Source organism: Erithacus rubecula, assembly GCF_903797595.1.
Source record: "Erithacus rubecula genome assembly, chromosome: 25".
NCBI lineage: Eukaryota > Metazoa > Chordata > Aves > Passeriformes > Muscicapidae > Erithacus > Erithacus rubecula.
Window position 1 is genome coordinate 465,853 of NC_136677.1, and position 13,061 is coordinate 478,913.

The window sequence follows — 13,061 nt, forward strand, 5'->3', positions numbered from 1 at the left end:
GATCTGAGCTTCAGTGTCTGTTACTGCTCATTACTTATGGATTTTGGCAACTTCAGCCTGGCAATGAAGAGGCTGCAATTACACAAGTCAGACTCAGATACACAGTTAAAACAATTCCTCCTTGCATTTAGTTAAAAAGGGAAGAAAATTAAGAACTGTATTACTGACCTAATAAAATAATTTCGCAATTACAACCAAATGACTTCTGCGACTTGTGAAAATGTGCAATTCAGAGCAAAGGCTACATTCTTATTTGAAGTAATGATTATTTACTTCACGTTCATAAAATCCTGGCAGTGTCCTCAGCTCTGTGCAATGGACCAGGCTCAGCAGCTGTGGGTCACATCTGGGGAGCTTTTCTGCAGTTGGACACAGCATAGAGGGTCACTAAGTCTTGCTGCTCAATTGTTACTCTTCCCAGCTTTCCCCACGCAAGTGCTTTGTATCTCAGTATCTGAGAAGTTAATGCAAAGGGCTTCATCAGGTCCTGCATGCTTCAGGTACAGTTTCCTTTTTTTTTTTTCTCTTTTTTTTACTACATTTTACTTGTAATGCCTGTGTAGGGCCAGGAAAGCAAAGGACCAGAGTGTTTAGATTCAATGGGAATAAAAGCACCACTAAATAACCTTAAAACCCTGAAAGTCATGGACCCCTGAGAGGATAAATTACAGACCCCACAAATGTGAGACACAATTAGTGCTGGCTTGAGGAGAAAACCATCGTGAGCTGGCACTGGGGGCCTGTGAGCTGCAAACCTCTTCAGTGCTGAAATAATTGCAATAGCCATGGAAACCATCAAAGCTGCTCTGCTCGTTTCAGCTGAGAGAAGAGTGAGCTGCTTTTTGGCTCTGCCTGAGGGTTTTCCCTCAGTGTTGTGGTTTGTCTCAGAAACAATTGTGACACTATTTATTTATTAAAAAAAAAAAATATATATATATAAAACATAAAATATAAATATAGACATAAATATAAATATATTATAAATATAATATGAATAATAAAAATAAAAATAAAACAAACAAAAAAATATTATTTGTGGCATAACCATGAGATGCACGGAGTGCTGCCCAGTGCCCTTGGTCTGCACACACACCCTGGTCTGTGCAGCCCCTGCACTGCCGTGCACGCTGCTGCTCTTGGGTGAGCTCCTCCAGAGCAATTGTCCTCCTCCTCATCCTTTGTGCAAAGCATAAAAGGTTCAGGATTCCAATTTCAGAGCTGGATTTGGGGGGCTGTGGTGGAGGGAAAGGCAGGAGTGCTGGCTCCTGAGGCAAACACATCGTGTGCCTGCCCTTGGAATGCCAGGAAATCTGCAGTGCCAGGACTGAGTGGGAGACAAGAACGGGGTGAAGGAGCTCACTACCAACACTCACCTTCCAAGGGAGGATTTGAGAACTTGTGTACTGACCTACCCCAGCTTGGGAAGGCTGGAATACCAGTGTCAGATCAATTTTATCCAAGGCATTTCTCCTCAAAGAAATTAGCAATTATAAACAAGAAACTTATGAAATCTGCTCTGTATTGCATGCAGGTTCAGTCCATCAGGTTTAACTCCTTTTGTCCCGGCAGTGCTGGGTGTGACCTGCTTGGTCCCTGCTCCTCCTGCCCATGCTGCTGGTGGAGCTCTGGTAGAGGACTCTAACAGCCAGGATAAAGAGTGCAAAACAAGATCTAGTTTTGTAACATTAACTTTTTTTTATTAAGAAGACAGATATTTTATAGTACTTCTTTTCCTTTGTAAAAATGGGATACATGAACCAATACAAAATGTGAATGGGAACAGATGGATATGTATTTTCTTACACTGTAACATCTTCCATGGACACCTTAAAACAGAACTGGCCTAAGGGGAAAAAATAAAAAGGCCGGGTAAATAAAGAACAAGGTTGTTTATCATCAGTTCCGCGTTCTTCATTTGTGATCCTCCTTTAAACAAGGTTGTTCTTTCTTCACGCTTCAAAGTCCTAATGATCTAAAGCTGTACAAAGTAATACTCAACAATACATTTCAACAGTGCACTGTATACTGAAGAAAAAATACATAAACCGATATACAACTAAAATTAATAATTTCCTGTTTTTTCTCCTGTTTTTACGCGGGGTTTTTTTTTTTTTTTTTTTGTAACATTTTACTTTTTCCAATGCGTGGGGCCGAAATTTTGCGATCTACCTGAGACGGAAAACACCAATCAAACACATGAACCTGAGACATGTCAACATTGTAAGTCAAAGTTACATCGGTAACACTGCACTACGGTACACTCCAAACAAACATGGGCTGCCCAGGGCCAGGATGCCCGTCCCGTGCCTCCGGGCCAGAGCCCCGGCTCCCAGGGCTGCTTCTCACCACGCTGGGGTTTGGCAATGGTGCTGAGGGCTCGGGAAAGAGCTGCGCTCGACAGAAACGCTGCTGGGGAAAACGGGGTGTTCTGCTCGCCAAGAGGGCGCGGACGGAACGCTGCCCAAAGGAATCCCGCTCCGTCGTGGCTCTGCCCAAAGACAGCAATTAAAAAACAAACGCGCCAAAATGGCCCCCCACCCCAGGAACCCCTAAAAAAAACCCCAAACCCGACACTAAGATTAATGCTTTCCTTAAATAAATCAGGTACATTTGCCACGGAAACACAATAAAAAAGTATCGCTCGAAATCCATGATTACTCGCCAAAGAAAAAGTCAGCGTATGTAACTTTACACCGCTGCGGTTTGCTGCCTGTCGCTTACGATCCGACTGAGCCAGAGTCTCCCGTGCACCTATGGCTTTAGTGGTCATCAGCACGCTCGTTTCAACACCAATTCCCATTTTACTCAGCAGGTAGGAAAAAAAGGCAGTTTTGTTGATCCAGCCGCTCTGCAGGTCTGGGCTCGCGTGCCAGAGGGGCTTCACCTGCTGCCCCCCGTGGCTGCCAGCAGGAGAGGATGAGGAGAAGCCCCTCATGCAGGAGGGCTCTGCCCACCCAACAAGGACCCTGCTCCTGCATCCCCAGGCCGAGCAGCGCCTCTGCCGAGCTCCAGCCCATTCCCAGCCGCCACCATCGAAAGCACCTGAAACAGCCACAGAAGGGAGCTCGGGGGTGGGATCCGAGCCCTGACGGCAGCAGGGGAACGGGACATGGGCACACTGAACTGCAAACTACGCATCTAAAATGTGCTGGTTCTCCTCCGATGAGCTCGAGTTCTGAACGGAAACCGGTGAAGAGAAAAAAGGGGAAACACCTTCAGAGAAACGCACCTACTCCACGGGGTCCCAGCTGGCAACTCCAGAAACAGGAAAGGGGAAACGAAGAGCCACAGAAACCCGAAGGGAACTAACGCACAGAAGCCCCTCTTCTTCCCAGCCTCCCCCCGACCCGAACGAACAGAAATTAAACAAGGCACAGAATCTTCTGCAAATGACTTCACTAAACTAAATCCAAGCTGGACTTGGCCAAAAAAAGAAAACCCAAACAAACTGAGGTGTCGAACAGCAGAGTGTACTTTACGAGGAATATTTTTACACAGCAAATCCCAGACCTTCCCGGCCTCACCGCTCTCCACCCATTTGCTTTTTTTTTTTTTTCCTTAAAAAAAAAAAGACACAAGCTGGTTGCAACTTCCAAGATCACTGTCTTTGTAGCGTTTAAATAGGGCCAGTAGTAACCGTCCACGGTTGGACACCTCATGGGAACCAAGGCTGCTCTAGATGAAGTACTCTTTCTTTTCCTCGGAGTTGTTTTGTCCCCCCTCTGCGTTGATGATGGCTGTGTCTGCGTCGGCCGCATCATCTGCTCCTTTGGCTTCGTGAGTGAAGTATGTACCTGCAAGGCAAGGGGAGGCTCAGTGACTCTTTGGGGGTCTTGTGGGGTGCTGAGGGCGCGATCGACAAAGGAAACAGAAGTGCCACCGGCAGAGAAACTGGGGGGATCTGCCACATCAGACACGACAACACCGCCACTGAGGGGACACACGTGCCGGCCTTTCATCCTCCAGCTTCGGTCCCTGCCTTACCTTTATGTCTGGCAAAATATCGCCCTAAAATGATGAGCAGGCAAAGCATGGCAAAGACGACGACGGCCACGACGCCACCAACCACGGCATGGTCCACGCTGCGTATGGCGCCCTCCTCACCCGCGCGGGAATCTGTGGGGACCACAACAGCAGTGAGACCCGGGCGCTCACGCCGGCGCTTCGGCAGGCTCTGGCTGCAGCTCCCAGGATGGGCAGAGCTGCCCTCAGGCTCTCCAGAGGAGCAGGGGTGAAGCACGGAGCTAACTAGACAGATGAGTTCAGGCCGAGGAGCTTTGTCCGGAGCCGAACTGATCTGGCGGCTGGACTGGCGAGGTGTTCTCCGCTAAAAGCAGCAGCACTACGACTACGCACGTGGGAGACAGCAGGAGAGGGAGGAAGGGCACATGGAGTCGTTGGTGGGGGTTCCTTTTGGGAAATTTCCCTACAGTGCTCCCCAAATCTCAGTCTTCCTGGTGGCCGGGGCACGGAGAAGAGCAGTACAATATGGGAATATTAACCGTTAGCTCTGAGAAACGTCATTAACAAGTGCCCTGCTGAAAACACTGCAATTCCCAAAACACTCCTTGCCACAAACCCAACCCACCCAGCAGTGAAAATGTGTTTACAGCCATCCTCTGCCCCACTGAACTGGGTTCCACATGAACCCCCAGCTTTACTGTTCAGTGCAACCCACAAGGACACGGCACTTGTGGCCCACAAGCTAACGCCCAGCCCGAGGCCGGCAGCAGTGCCTCCAAACGCTTTCCTGCGTTTATTTAACTCCTCAGCACACAATTAGTTTCCTTTCAGAGGCGCCTCTCCCTCGGGATGCCGTCACCTGGGAGAGGGATGACTGATGTGGCGGAGGAACAGCTCGGGAATGAACCCCGGATGAGCTATGGCCATGTAAAATGAATGTATAGCAGTGTAAACAATTTTAATTTAAGAACGCAGCTACATCAACCCTCGCTGCAATCCTAATGGCAACTGAGATTTATAACGCAGTAAAAAACAATTATTCTCCCGCTGATTAATACATTAACATTTTGGAATAGAAGCTAAACCACTGTCTCTTTTTTTTAGCGAGTCAAGCGCGACACCTCTATTAAAATGATTTACTGGCCGTACCTTACAATTTAAGCACAGCAGCAACAGAAACGGTAAAAATCTTTTAACTTTACATGATTTGTGAAGTCATATGTGAAGGATTTACCATTTAAATCTTTCACTACAAGAAGCACATGGACCATAAATCTGCCCTGCCTGCGCCTGCCTGGACACCTCGGAGAAATGCGTTTTGCCAGGACGACTGAGAGAGCAAATGCAAGTCAATTTTTAAGAAAGATTTATCTCCGTCTCCCTCCAAAGAACAGAGCAAATCTCTGAAGCCTCCACCTCTAATAATATTTGAAGTTTATCGATCAAGCGTACAGATCCGTGACAGCTAAAGGTAATGGGGCTCTTTTGAGCCGAGACCTGATACAAAGCTTCGAGCAGCAGCTGGGATTTACGCTTTCTATCGATATTTCCAATTCTGCTCCAAGATTAAGGAGTGAGGGGCCCAAGTAAATAACTCGGGACCAAGAGCACCATAAAGCGCCTTTTAATTAAAACAATTTAAGAAAAAAAGCCCCTTTGAGTAACAGGAGCCTCAGCGTGGGCAGGGAGATGCTGGGATGAGCTGGGGCGTGGTGAGGGACACTGTGGAGACCCTTCCAGCAGCTTGGCTGATGAAGTAAAAACTGCAGCCAGAGAAGATTATTCCCCTGCATACCAAAAGCCTTTGCTGCACATCTCTGAGCCCCAAGCCATGGCACTGTGGTGACAGTGAGCCAAGGAATTCAGTAGCACAGCAAAGGGGGACCTTCTGTCCCATGTCCAGTGGAACAGACCATGCTGTGAGCACCTGCTCTGTGGTGAGCAGATGAACATCCCTGCATGCTGAGGGGAAGTGCCCATGGACACTGACGGGGTGCTGAGCTGATCCCATGCCCAGGCACAGGATCTGCTGCTTGCCCAGGGGCAGCTGAGGAAAACCAGTCACACCAGAGCTCCCAGTCTGACAGAGCCTTCCCAGTGCTGCTCCAGCTCGGCCAATCTGGCCTCCGTGAACCTGCTCTCTGCAAAGCAACTAAACTGGCTCATCTGCTGGAGCAGCTGCTTTAGGCACGCTTCACTCTGTTTTTTTCTTGTTTTTTTAGGAACTTTGTGCCCAGTTCCGCTCAGTTGCGCTCGGAGCAGGCAGCAGCATCCCAGCCTGGGCGGATGAGTGCCTTGCTGACATCTGGAACAGCTGAGGGGCATAAACACGCTGAGTTACGGCTCTGTAATGTGCTTCCAGCAGGATTTTGCATCAAGAGGCATTTTTTCTTCATCACCATAAATTAAGGTTCTGCAAAGACGAAGCTGTGTGTTCGTGCTGGCGGCAGCAGCCTCCACACTGTCCCACCGACCCAGTACTGAGACAGGGCTGTGCCAGAGCCTCACACATCCCCCACGGCTTCCCTCCACCAGCATCGTGCCAAGAGCAGGGACAGAGGGCTCCCCTGGGAGGGCACTTTGGCCTGAAGCCTTGCCAGGTTTGCTCAGCAGAGATTGCTAAGCGTGAGTTCCTCTGCTGAGATGTGCAAGGCCATTTTTCTCAATTGGTCTTCTTAAGGAAGACCCCTGCGAGGTGCCAGCCTCAAGTTCACACTGTTATACACAGCCTAAAACATTCCTCCTGCAGCATCTCCTCTCCCTGCTCATCAAACCCCGCATGCTCTGGCAGCAGCACCCAGCACCCAGAGCTCTGCCTGCCCAAATCCACCGCCAGCAATCCCACACTGCTCCCAGCAAACCTGCCTGTGAGCCACCAGCACGGGAACAGCCCCTCCACATCCTGTCCCTCGCTATTTCTTCGGTAATTAACAAAGTGTCAGGTCTATGGAACAAGGAATAATTCCCCAGAGCCAAGGAGAGACTTGACCTTAACAACCGGAATCTGCTTTAAATGCTGTCTCCAATTCACCCGAGCTATTCCCGCCTCCTATCTCTGATTAAACCAGAAATCACAACTTTATTGCTGAAGAGGGAACAGTCGAGATGGCAGGAACTGACAAAATGCCACATTATTTGCTAATCCTAATATGTTATTCTTCCTCAAGATTTGCTTTTCTCAGCACCAATTCAATTACAGATGCTACAAATCCTTCTGACATTTAATTCCCTCTTGTCAGGGCGCAGTAAATGTATACATGCAGAGCTTTCCCATTAGGATGTTAATATATATTGGAGCAAGCTGGATCCTCGCCTCTCCGGTGAATTGTTGGGAATTTTCCTATTAGGGTTTTGTTTTGGGTTTGCTTGTGAGTTTTTGTGGGTGAGGCAGAAGGAGGGAGGGGAGGGCAGGGAAGGAACAGACATCACAGCATGTTGTCACCAACATGCCCCTCAGGGCTACTCTGCAGCTACAGTGCACCTCGGCTGAACCGTTTTTGGGTCGATGCTTTGCTGGGCACCAAAGCACCTTAAAGGAAAACTGCAGCAGGAATGGTACAATCCACTTGCCAGAGCTGAACTCGTGCAGGAAAAAAAATCAGTTTGTCTTTCCAAGTGCTGTGCTGCTCCCCCAAGGGACTGGCATGGCTGTGCCCCACAGCAGGGGATGCCAAGGTTTCAAGGGATGCAGTACTGGGCCCGTCTGCAGATCCCTGCACAGCAGCAGCACTGCTCCAGAGCCTCTTCTAGAGTGGCCACGAAGACACTTGGGCAGCTTGAAATTTATTTTTGCTGATTATTTTGACCAGCTGCTCGTGTAATCAACAAAATAGTGATTACACTGCTGGAATGGCAACCTTGAAGTTTTCCTTTAAACAAAAAATGCGGCTCAGCAAACAGCACACAGACAGGAAAGGAAAGGGTTTGGGACTGTCTCCTACTCATCACAGAACTACGGAACTAATTCCAAAGGTCAGGAGCAGTACAGAGCAGATGCTGAGCTGGGGTTTGTCCATCTGAGCACTGATAATCATCATCTGCAATTCACACCTGCAGGTTCTCAGCTATGGGGGCTTTGGGGACTCTTACAAAATGAACATATTAATGACCTCCAGGTTTCTAACATTTCTACCAATGTTAAGTGCTAAAACCAGCTTTCTGTGGGCTCTCTAGAAAAATATTGGTGATAGAGCAGCACTCTGACAGTTGGGGTCAGTGCTTACACTGAGGTTTAGCAGAGGGAAGACTTTTCTGCTCCCAACTTCTGGGTGAAAAGGCTTTACTCAATTCCATTTTAACGAGGCTTTAAATGTAGATGTATCTACGAATATGACACTCATTTTGTCAGCAGCATCATCTCAAGACTAAAAGCAAGACTAGGCTGGACTGGGCTGCCTGTAATTTAACTCTCTATCCCCACTAGCAGCTCCATTTGGGTGAAACCACTCCACGTTTACCTTCAGTGCTCCCCACGCTCCCACGAGGCTCCAGGGGCTGACCTTGGGGTCACCTGGGTGACCTTGTGCTCACCTGGCTGACCTGGTCACCTCTGCACACACCAGCATGGGCTCCTTTTGGGTCTCCTCAGGGACCTGCAGCCTCTCCAGCGCCGCTGGCACCGCTCCTGACACTGCTGCTGCTGCAAGCTGCTCCAGCCCTCCCCAGCCCCTATGGCTCTCCCAGTGCCAGAGGTGTGGAGCAAAGGCAGCTCTGGGAGGTGCAGCCTGTCCTGCTGTGCTGTGGGGAAACCCAGGTTTTATGGGACTCCTGCTGCGTGGTGCTCCTGCCTCCTGTCCTTCCTCCTGCTTCACATTCTGCAATATTTTGGGGTATCTCTGGACAGCCCTGACCTTCCTCCATGTGCATTTCTGCTGTAAAAGCAGAGAACAGGGGGAGATTCCTATGAAAATGTACTTTCAGACATTAATTTTGGCATATTGGAATTTATTGCTGCACTTGCACAAAAATCTACCTTCTATTTCTGGGTGAAAATTAATGTCAAGCTCCTGACATTGGACGGTGTGGGCTGAACGTGTGGGCAGAGGCAAGCTTACACACACCAACCCCACTGACAGCTCCTGAGCTTCCCAGATGTGCAGGTAACATCTGCACCACAGCAGGGGAGAGGAAACCTCTGCCAATGGCTTTGAAGAATTCCTGAACAAGTGATCTCTTCTAAATCTGGTTACAGTTTAGTTTATTAAATCATTATCCAATCAGTATGCCTGCAGATCCCACAGGTCATGATTTGGGTGCTTAACGGCCTTAAATCACTTGAGCACTTCTGAAATTCTGGTGAGCCAATTATTCCTTTTCCCTGGAGGTAGGAAACATCAGGATTGCACTGACACTTCCCAACTGAATCTGGGGTCAATTCTTTAGTGGAATAAAGTCTCTGAAATGATGGAGCAGCACCAGAGGTTGGACTTGGCAGGGGGTGCAGGTGGAAGAACAGGCTGCTGTTACTCCACGAACACTTCAGACCACTTAGCCATGACATGGCAGGACAGAAATCACTGCCAGGCTATGACAGGATGAGCTATAATGTTATTCATTCCCACAGCGTGGTGTGGAGCAGGCTACCCCTCCTCCAATTTATTGAGGGGCCGTTAAAGAGCAGCGTTAACCTGCCTGTCGTACCATAATTGAATTTGGTCTAATTTAAACCAGAGAAATTTCAGGAGTTCATCCTTCTTCAATCAATAAGCTCCCCTTCAGCGACCCATTTCAAGATGGCTTCATAAAAAATAACGCTCCTTGTTTGAATAGATGTGCTCAGCCTGGCAGAGCTCAGAGCTGCAGGGCTGCTTCCACAGGCTGCTGCCAGGAGAGGAGAACCCACAGCCACCAGCACCCCCTGGAAAAGGTGCTGATGGGGCAGGGAACTGACCCCTGTTGGTGCCCATGCTCTGGGGCAGAGACAGAGCTTGGGGCAGGTCCCTGGAGTGCTGCGCCCTGTCCATGGCAGTGTGTTTGTGTGTGTTTTGTGTGTTTGTGTGAGCCTGTGTCTGTGTGTTTGTGTGTGTGTACCACGGCAGAGTGTGTGTGTGTGTGTGTGCACCATGGCAGTGTCTGTAGGTGTACACCTGCACTCCCAGGTGTGTACACCATACACACCCAGGTGTGCACAACACACACATCCAGGTGTGTACAACACACACCCAGGTGTGCACAGCACACATGCCCAGGTGTGCACAGCACAGAGAGTCAGGTGTGCACCTGCACTCTCAGGTGTGCACAGCACACACAGCCAGGTGTGCACCTGCACTCTCAGGTGTGCACAGCACACATGCCCAGGTGTGCACAGCACACACAGTCAGGTGTGCACCTGCACTCTCAGGTGTGCACAGCACACACCCCCAGCTCTGCCTCGTGATTCCCGGTGCTGCAGGAGCCCTGCCGGGAATCAGGATGGCAGAGGTGCCAGCCCAGCCCTCTGGGTCCCCGAGGGGCTCAGGAGGGGAGGAACACGAGGAGGCAGAGGCACGGACACACGGAGCTGCCCTGCACCCGGTACCTGGGCGGGAGGCAAGGGACGCGTTAGCGAGCGGCTCAGTCGGCAGAGCCTCGCCTGAGGCTGCGGGCGGCACAGATGTACCTGGAACAACAGCACACTGAGCAAACAGCCACCAGCCCCGCGCCCCCGGCACGGCCCCGTGGGTGGGCAGTGCCCTGCACCCCTCGGGGTGCTGCCCCGGGCTCCCAAAACCGCTCAGCTCCAGCACTCACCTGCACCGCCCACCTGAGAGCCCCAAGGTGCCGAGCCCAGGCCAAAAACCTGCCCTGGCTTCAGCTCCAGCACTCACCTGCACCGCCCACCTGAGAGCCCCAAGGTGCCGAAAAAAAACCTGCCCTGGCTTCAGCTCCAGCACTCACCTGCACCGCCCACCTGAGAGCCCCAAGGTGCCGAAAAAAAACCTGCCCTGGCTTCAGCTCCCTGGCATTCTGCACTGGGGCTATGGGGCAGAGCCCACTCTGTTGGCAGCAGAGAAGGGCCTGGGGCAGAGCCCACCCCCCCACACTCACCCAGTACCTGACCCCACACCTGACCAGGAATGATCCCCCTTTGGGCAGGCAGGAGTAACCTGAAGAGCAACAGACAAAATTTGGAAAATCTTAAGGGAAAAAATCAGTGGCCAAACTAGATGCTCCAAAAGGCTGCCTGGCAGCATGGACAGGTGCTTGCTGTGGGCAGGGGCTCTGCCTGTGCTGCATTCTGTAATGGTGGGGGAAATTTCAGATTCCATTTCAGACTCAAAAAGAGGGCTACACTGAGCTGTGTGCTCAGGGAAAGGTGTGAGCCCCTCCGGGCAGCACAGGCTGGGGAACAACACCCATTCTGGGCAATTCCTTTGAGGAATTTATCCAGGTTCTTCTCTTAATTCACCAAAAGGTCTATTTTTCCTTAAAAGAATGTTTTTAAAAGTAAAATAACTTCCTAGAACAAAACAATTTTCCCCATCCACCCACAGATGTACACCAGAGCCCTGGTGCATCTTACCTATGGGATCTGTCCTGGGCCTGCAATAATAATTGTTAGCATTTCTCAGTGTTAGAACACATCTGGAATGAACCCATCACTTCTGACCTCTTGGCCGAAGCACACCTATAGTGGCTTATGGGATGGGAGGTTCCTGAAAGCATCAGGTGAGAGGGAACCATCTGATGGAATAAGATGAGGACTGGGGTGTTTTCTGGGTATTTTTTGCTCCATGCTGAAGCACCGGGCTCCAACTCCCTGGGCTGGGCTCTCCCCAGGGGCACAAATTGCTGCTCCTGCCCCATGGCCAGGACAGAGCCTGGCAGGTACCACGAGTCTGCAGGGATGCCCTGCAAAGGGCAGGGGGCCAAAAAAAAAAAAAAAAGGGTGCATTTCTATACGAAAATATGGAAACCAGAGATTGAGGTTTGTACCACTGGCACAGGCTCTGCTCTAAATGCACCCAACTGCATCCACTGAAGATGCTGTTATGCTTTAATCTCTATCAGCACTAATTAGGAAGGACCAGCCATGAGGATGCATTTACGCCCCTTCAGCCCAGTGTGGATAAGAAGAGGCTTGAACCATTTATGTGGTTTGTCCTCACTGATGAAACAAGCACCTCCTTTTTCCCCCCAGTCTGATGTTGGCATGATGAGGAACCCCTGAGCAGCCAAGGGTTAGTGCTGGCCACCTGTTTTAAGGAGGGTTTCACACGGCAGAGTCAAGACTTTAACCAACTAAGATTCAACTCGACTGGTCTCCAAAGCAGCGTTCAAAAAACCCCAGCCAGGAGGGAACCACAACGGCTGGCTTTGGTGCCCTGCACCTCCTGCCCCATGTCCGAGGATGCCACACAGAAATGGGTGCCAAATCAAAACAAAACAAAAAAATTAAAAAATAAAAAGAAAGGCAGGAGAACCCCAACAGAAAGGAGAGCACTTCCAAGCTGCGAGAGCGTGGGGGGAATGGCTGCGCCACAGCGACTGCACAATGCAACACGGGCAGGATGCAGAAACCAGAGTGGGACCAGTGTCTAGAGAAGGACACAGGGGTTACCTACAGACTAGCCCTTACCTGAGAGATCCCCATAGTCCAGCTCCTCGGCCGAATTGGGCAACTGAGTAAAGCCTTACAAGTAAAAACAGACTCGTTTTTCTCTGCGTTTCTCAAGCGACAAAAAACAACACACTTAAGAACTGAGCATGAGTTTCTTGGGGGGCATAAAGAGAAGGGGTCAGTCACTTGCCACTGTCTGCCAGGGCGGGCAGAGCCATGGTGTGACACCAGTGGCCTTCATGACAGCCAGAAATGCTCCTCACTCTACACTGTTGGCACACGAGCCACGGCATTGAGACCACCCATAACAGCATGCAGAGCCCCAGACTCTGCCCTTCAGGGGAAAACTTCCCAATTTAGCCCAGGCTGATTTCAGTCTGCATACAGAGAGCAATGGAAAACTTGCCTCCAATTTTGCACCCAATCCAATTATTTTTGTTGATGGTGACAAGTCTGGCCATTTCTCGATGGGAGAATGCAAATATTGCACGGTGCATGTCATGGCCTGCTCGCAGGCTATGGGCTGTGTCCTCTGCCAAACTGTCAGACAAAATGGCTT

The 13,061-nt window shown here is 50.1% G+C and overlaps 1 protein-coding gene across 16 annotated transcripts in view; it reads right to left on the reverse strand.

Annotated features, from left to right (window-relative positions):
- Nucleotides 1-1,670: 1,670 nt before the first annotated feature.
- CADM1 (cell adhesion molecule 1) overlaps nt 1,671-13,061 on the reverse strand; it is a 128,168-nt gene continuing 116,777 nt past the window's right edge. For 8 of the 16 annotated variants that reach the window (XM_079326766.1, XM_079326761.1, XM_079326767.1 and 5 more), the window contains 2 exons: nt 3,985-4,116; nt 1,671-3,794 (listed from right to left, as the gene is read on the reverse strand). In XM_079326766.1, coding sequence (XP_079182892.1) covers nt 3,676-3,794; nt 3,985-4,116 — 251 coding nt within the window. In that variant the 3' untranslated portion in view covers nt 1,671-3,675. Of the gene's footprint in view, nt 3,795-3,984; nt 4,117-10,480; nt 10,562-12,520; nt 12,575-13,061 lie in introns of all 16 variants that reach the window. The other 8 variants (XM_079326772.1, XM_079326768.1, XM_079326770.1 and 5 more) reach the window with 2 other exon arrangements.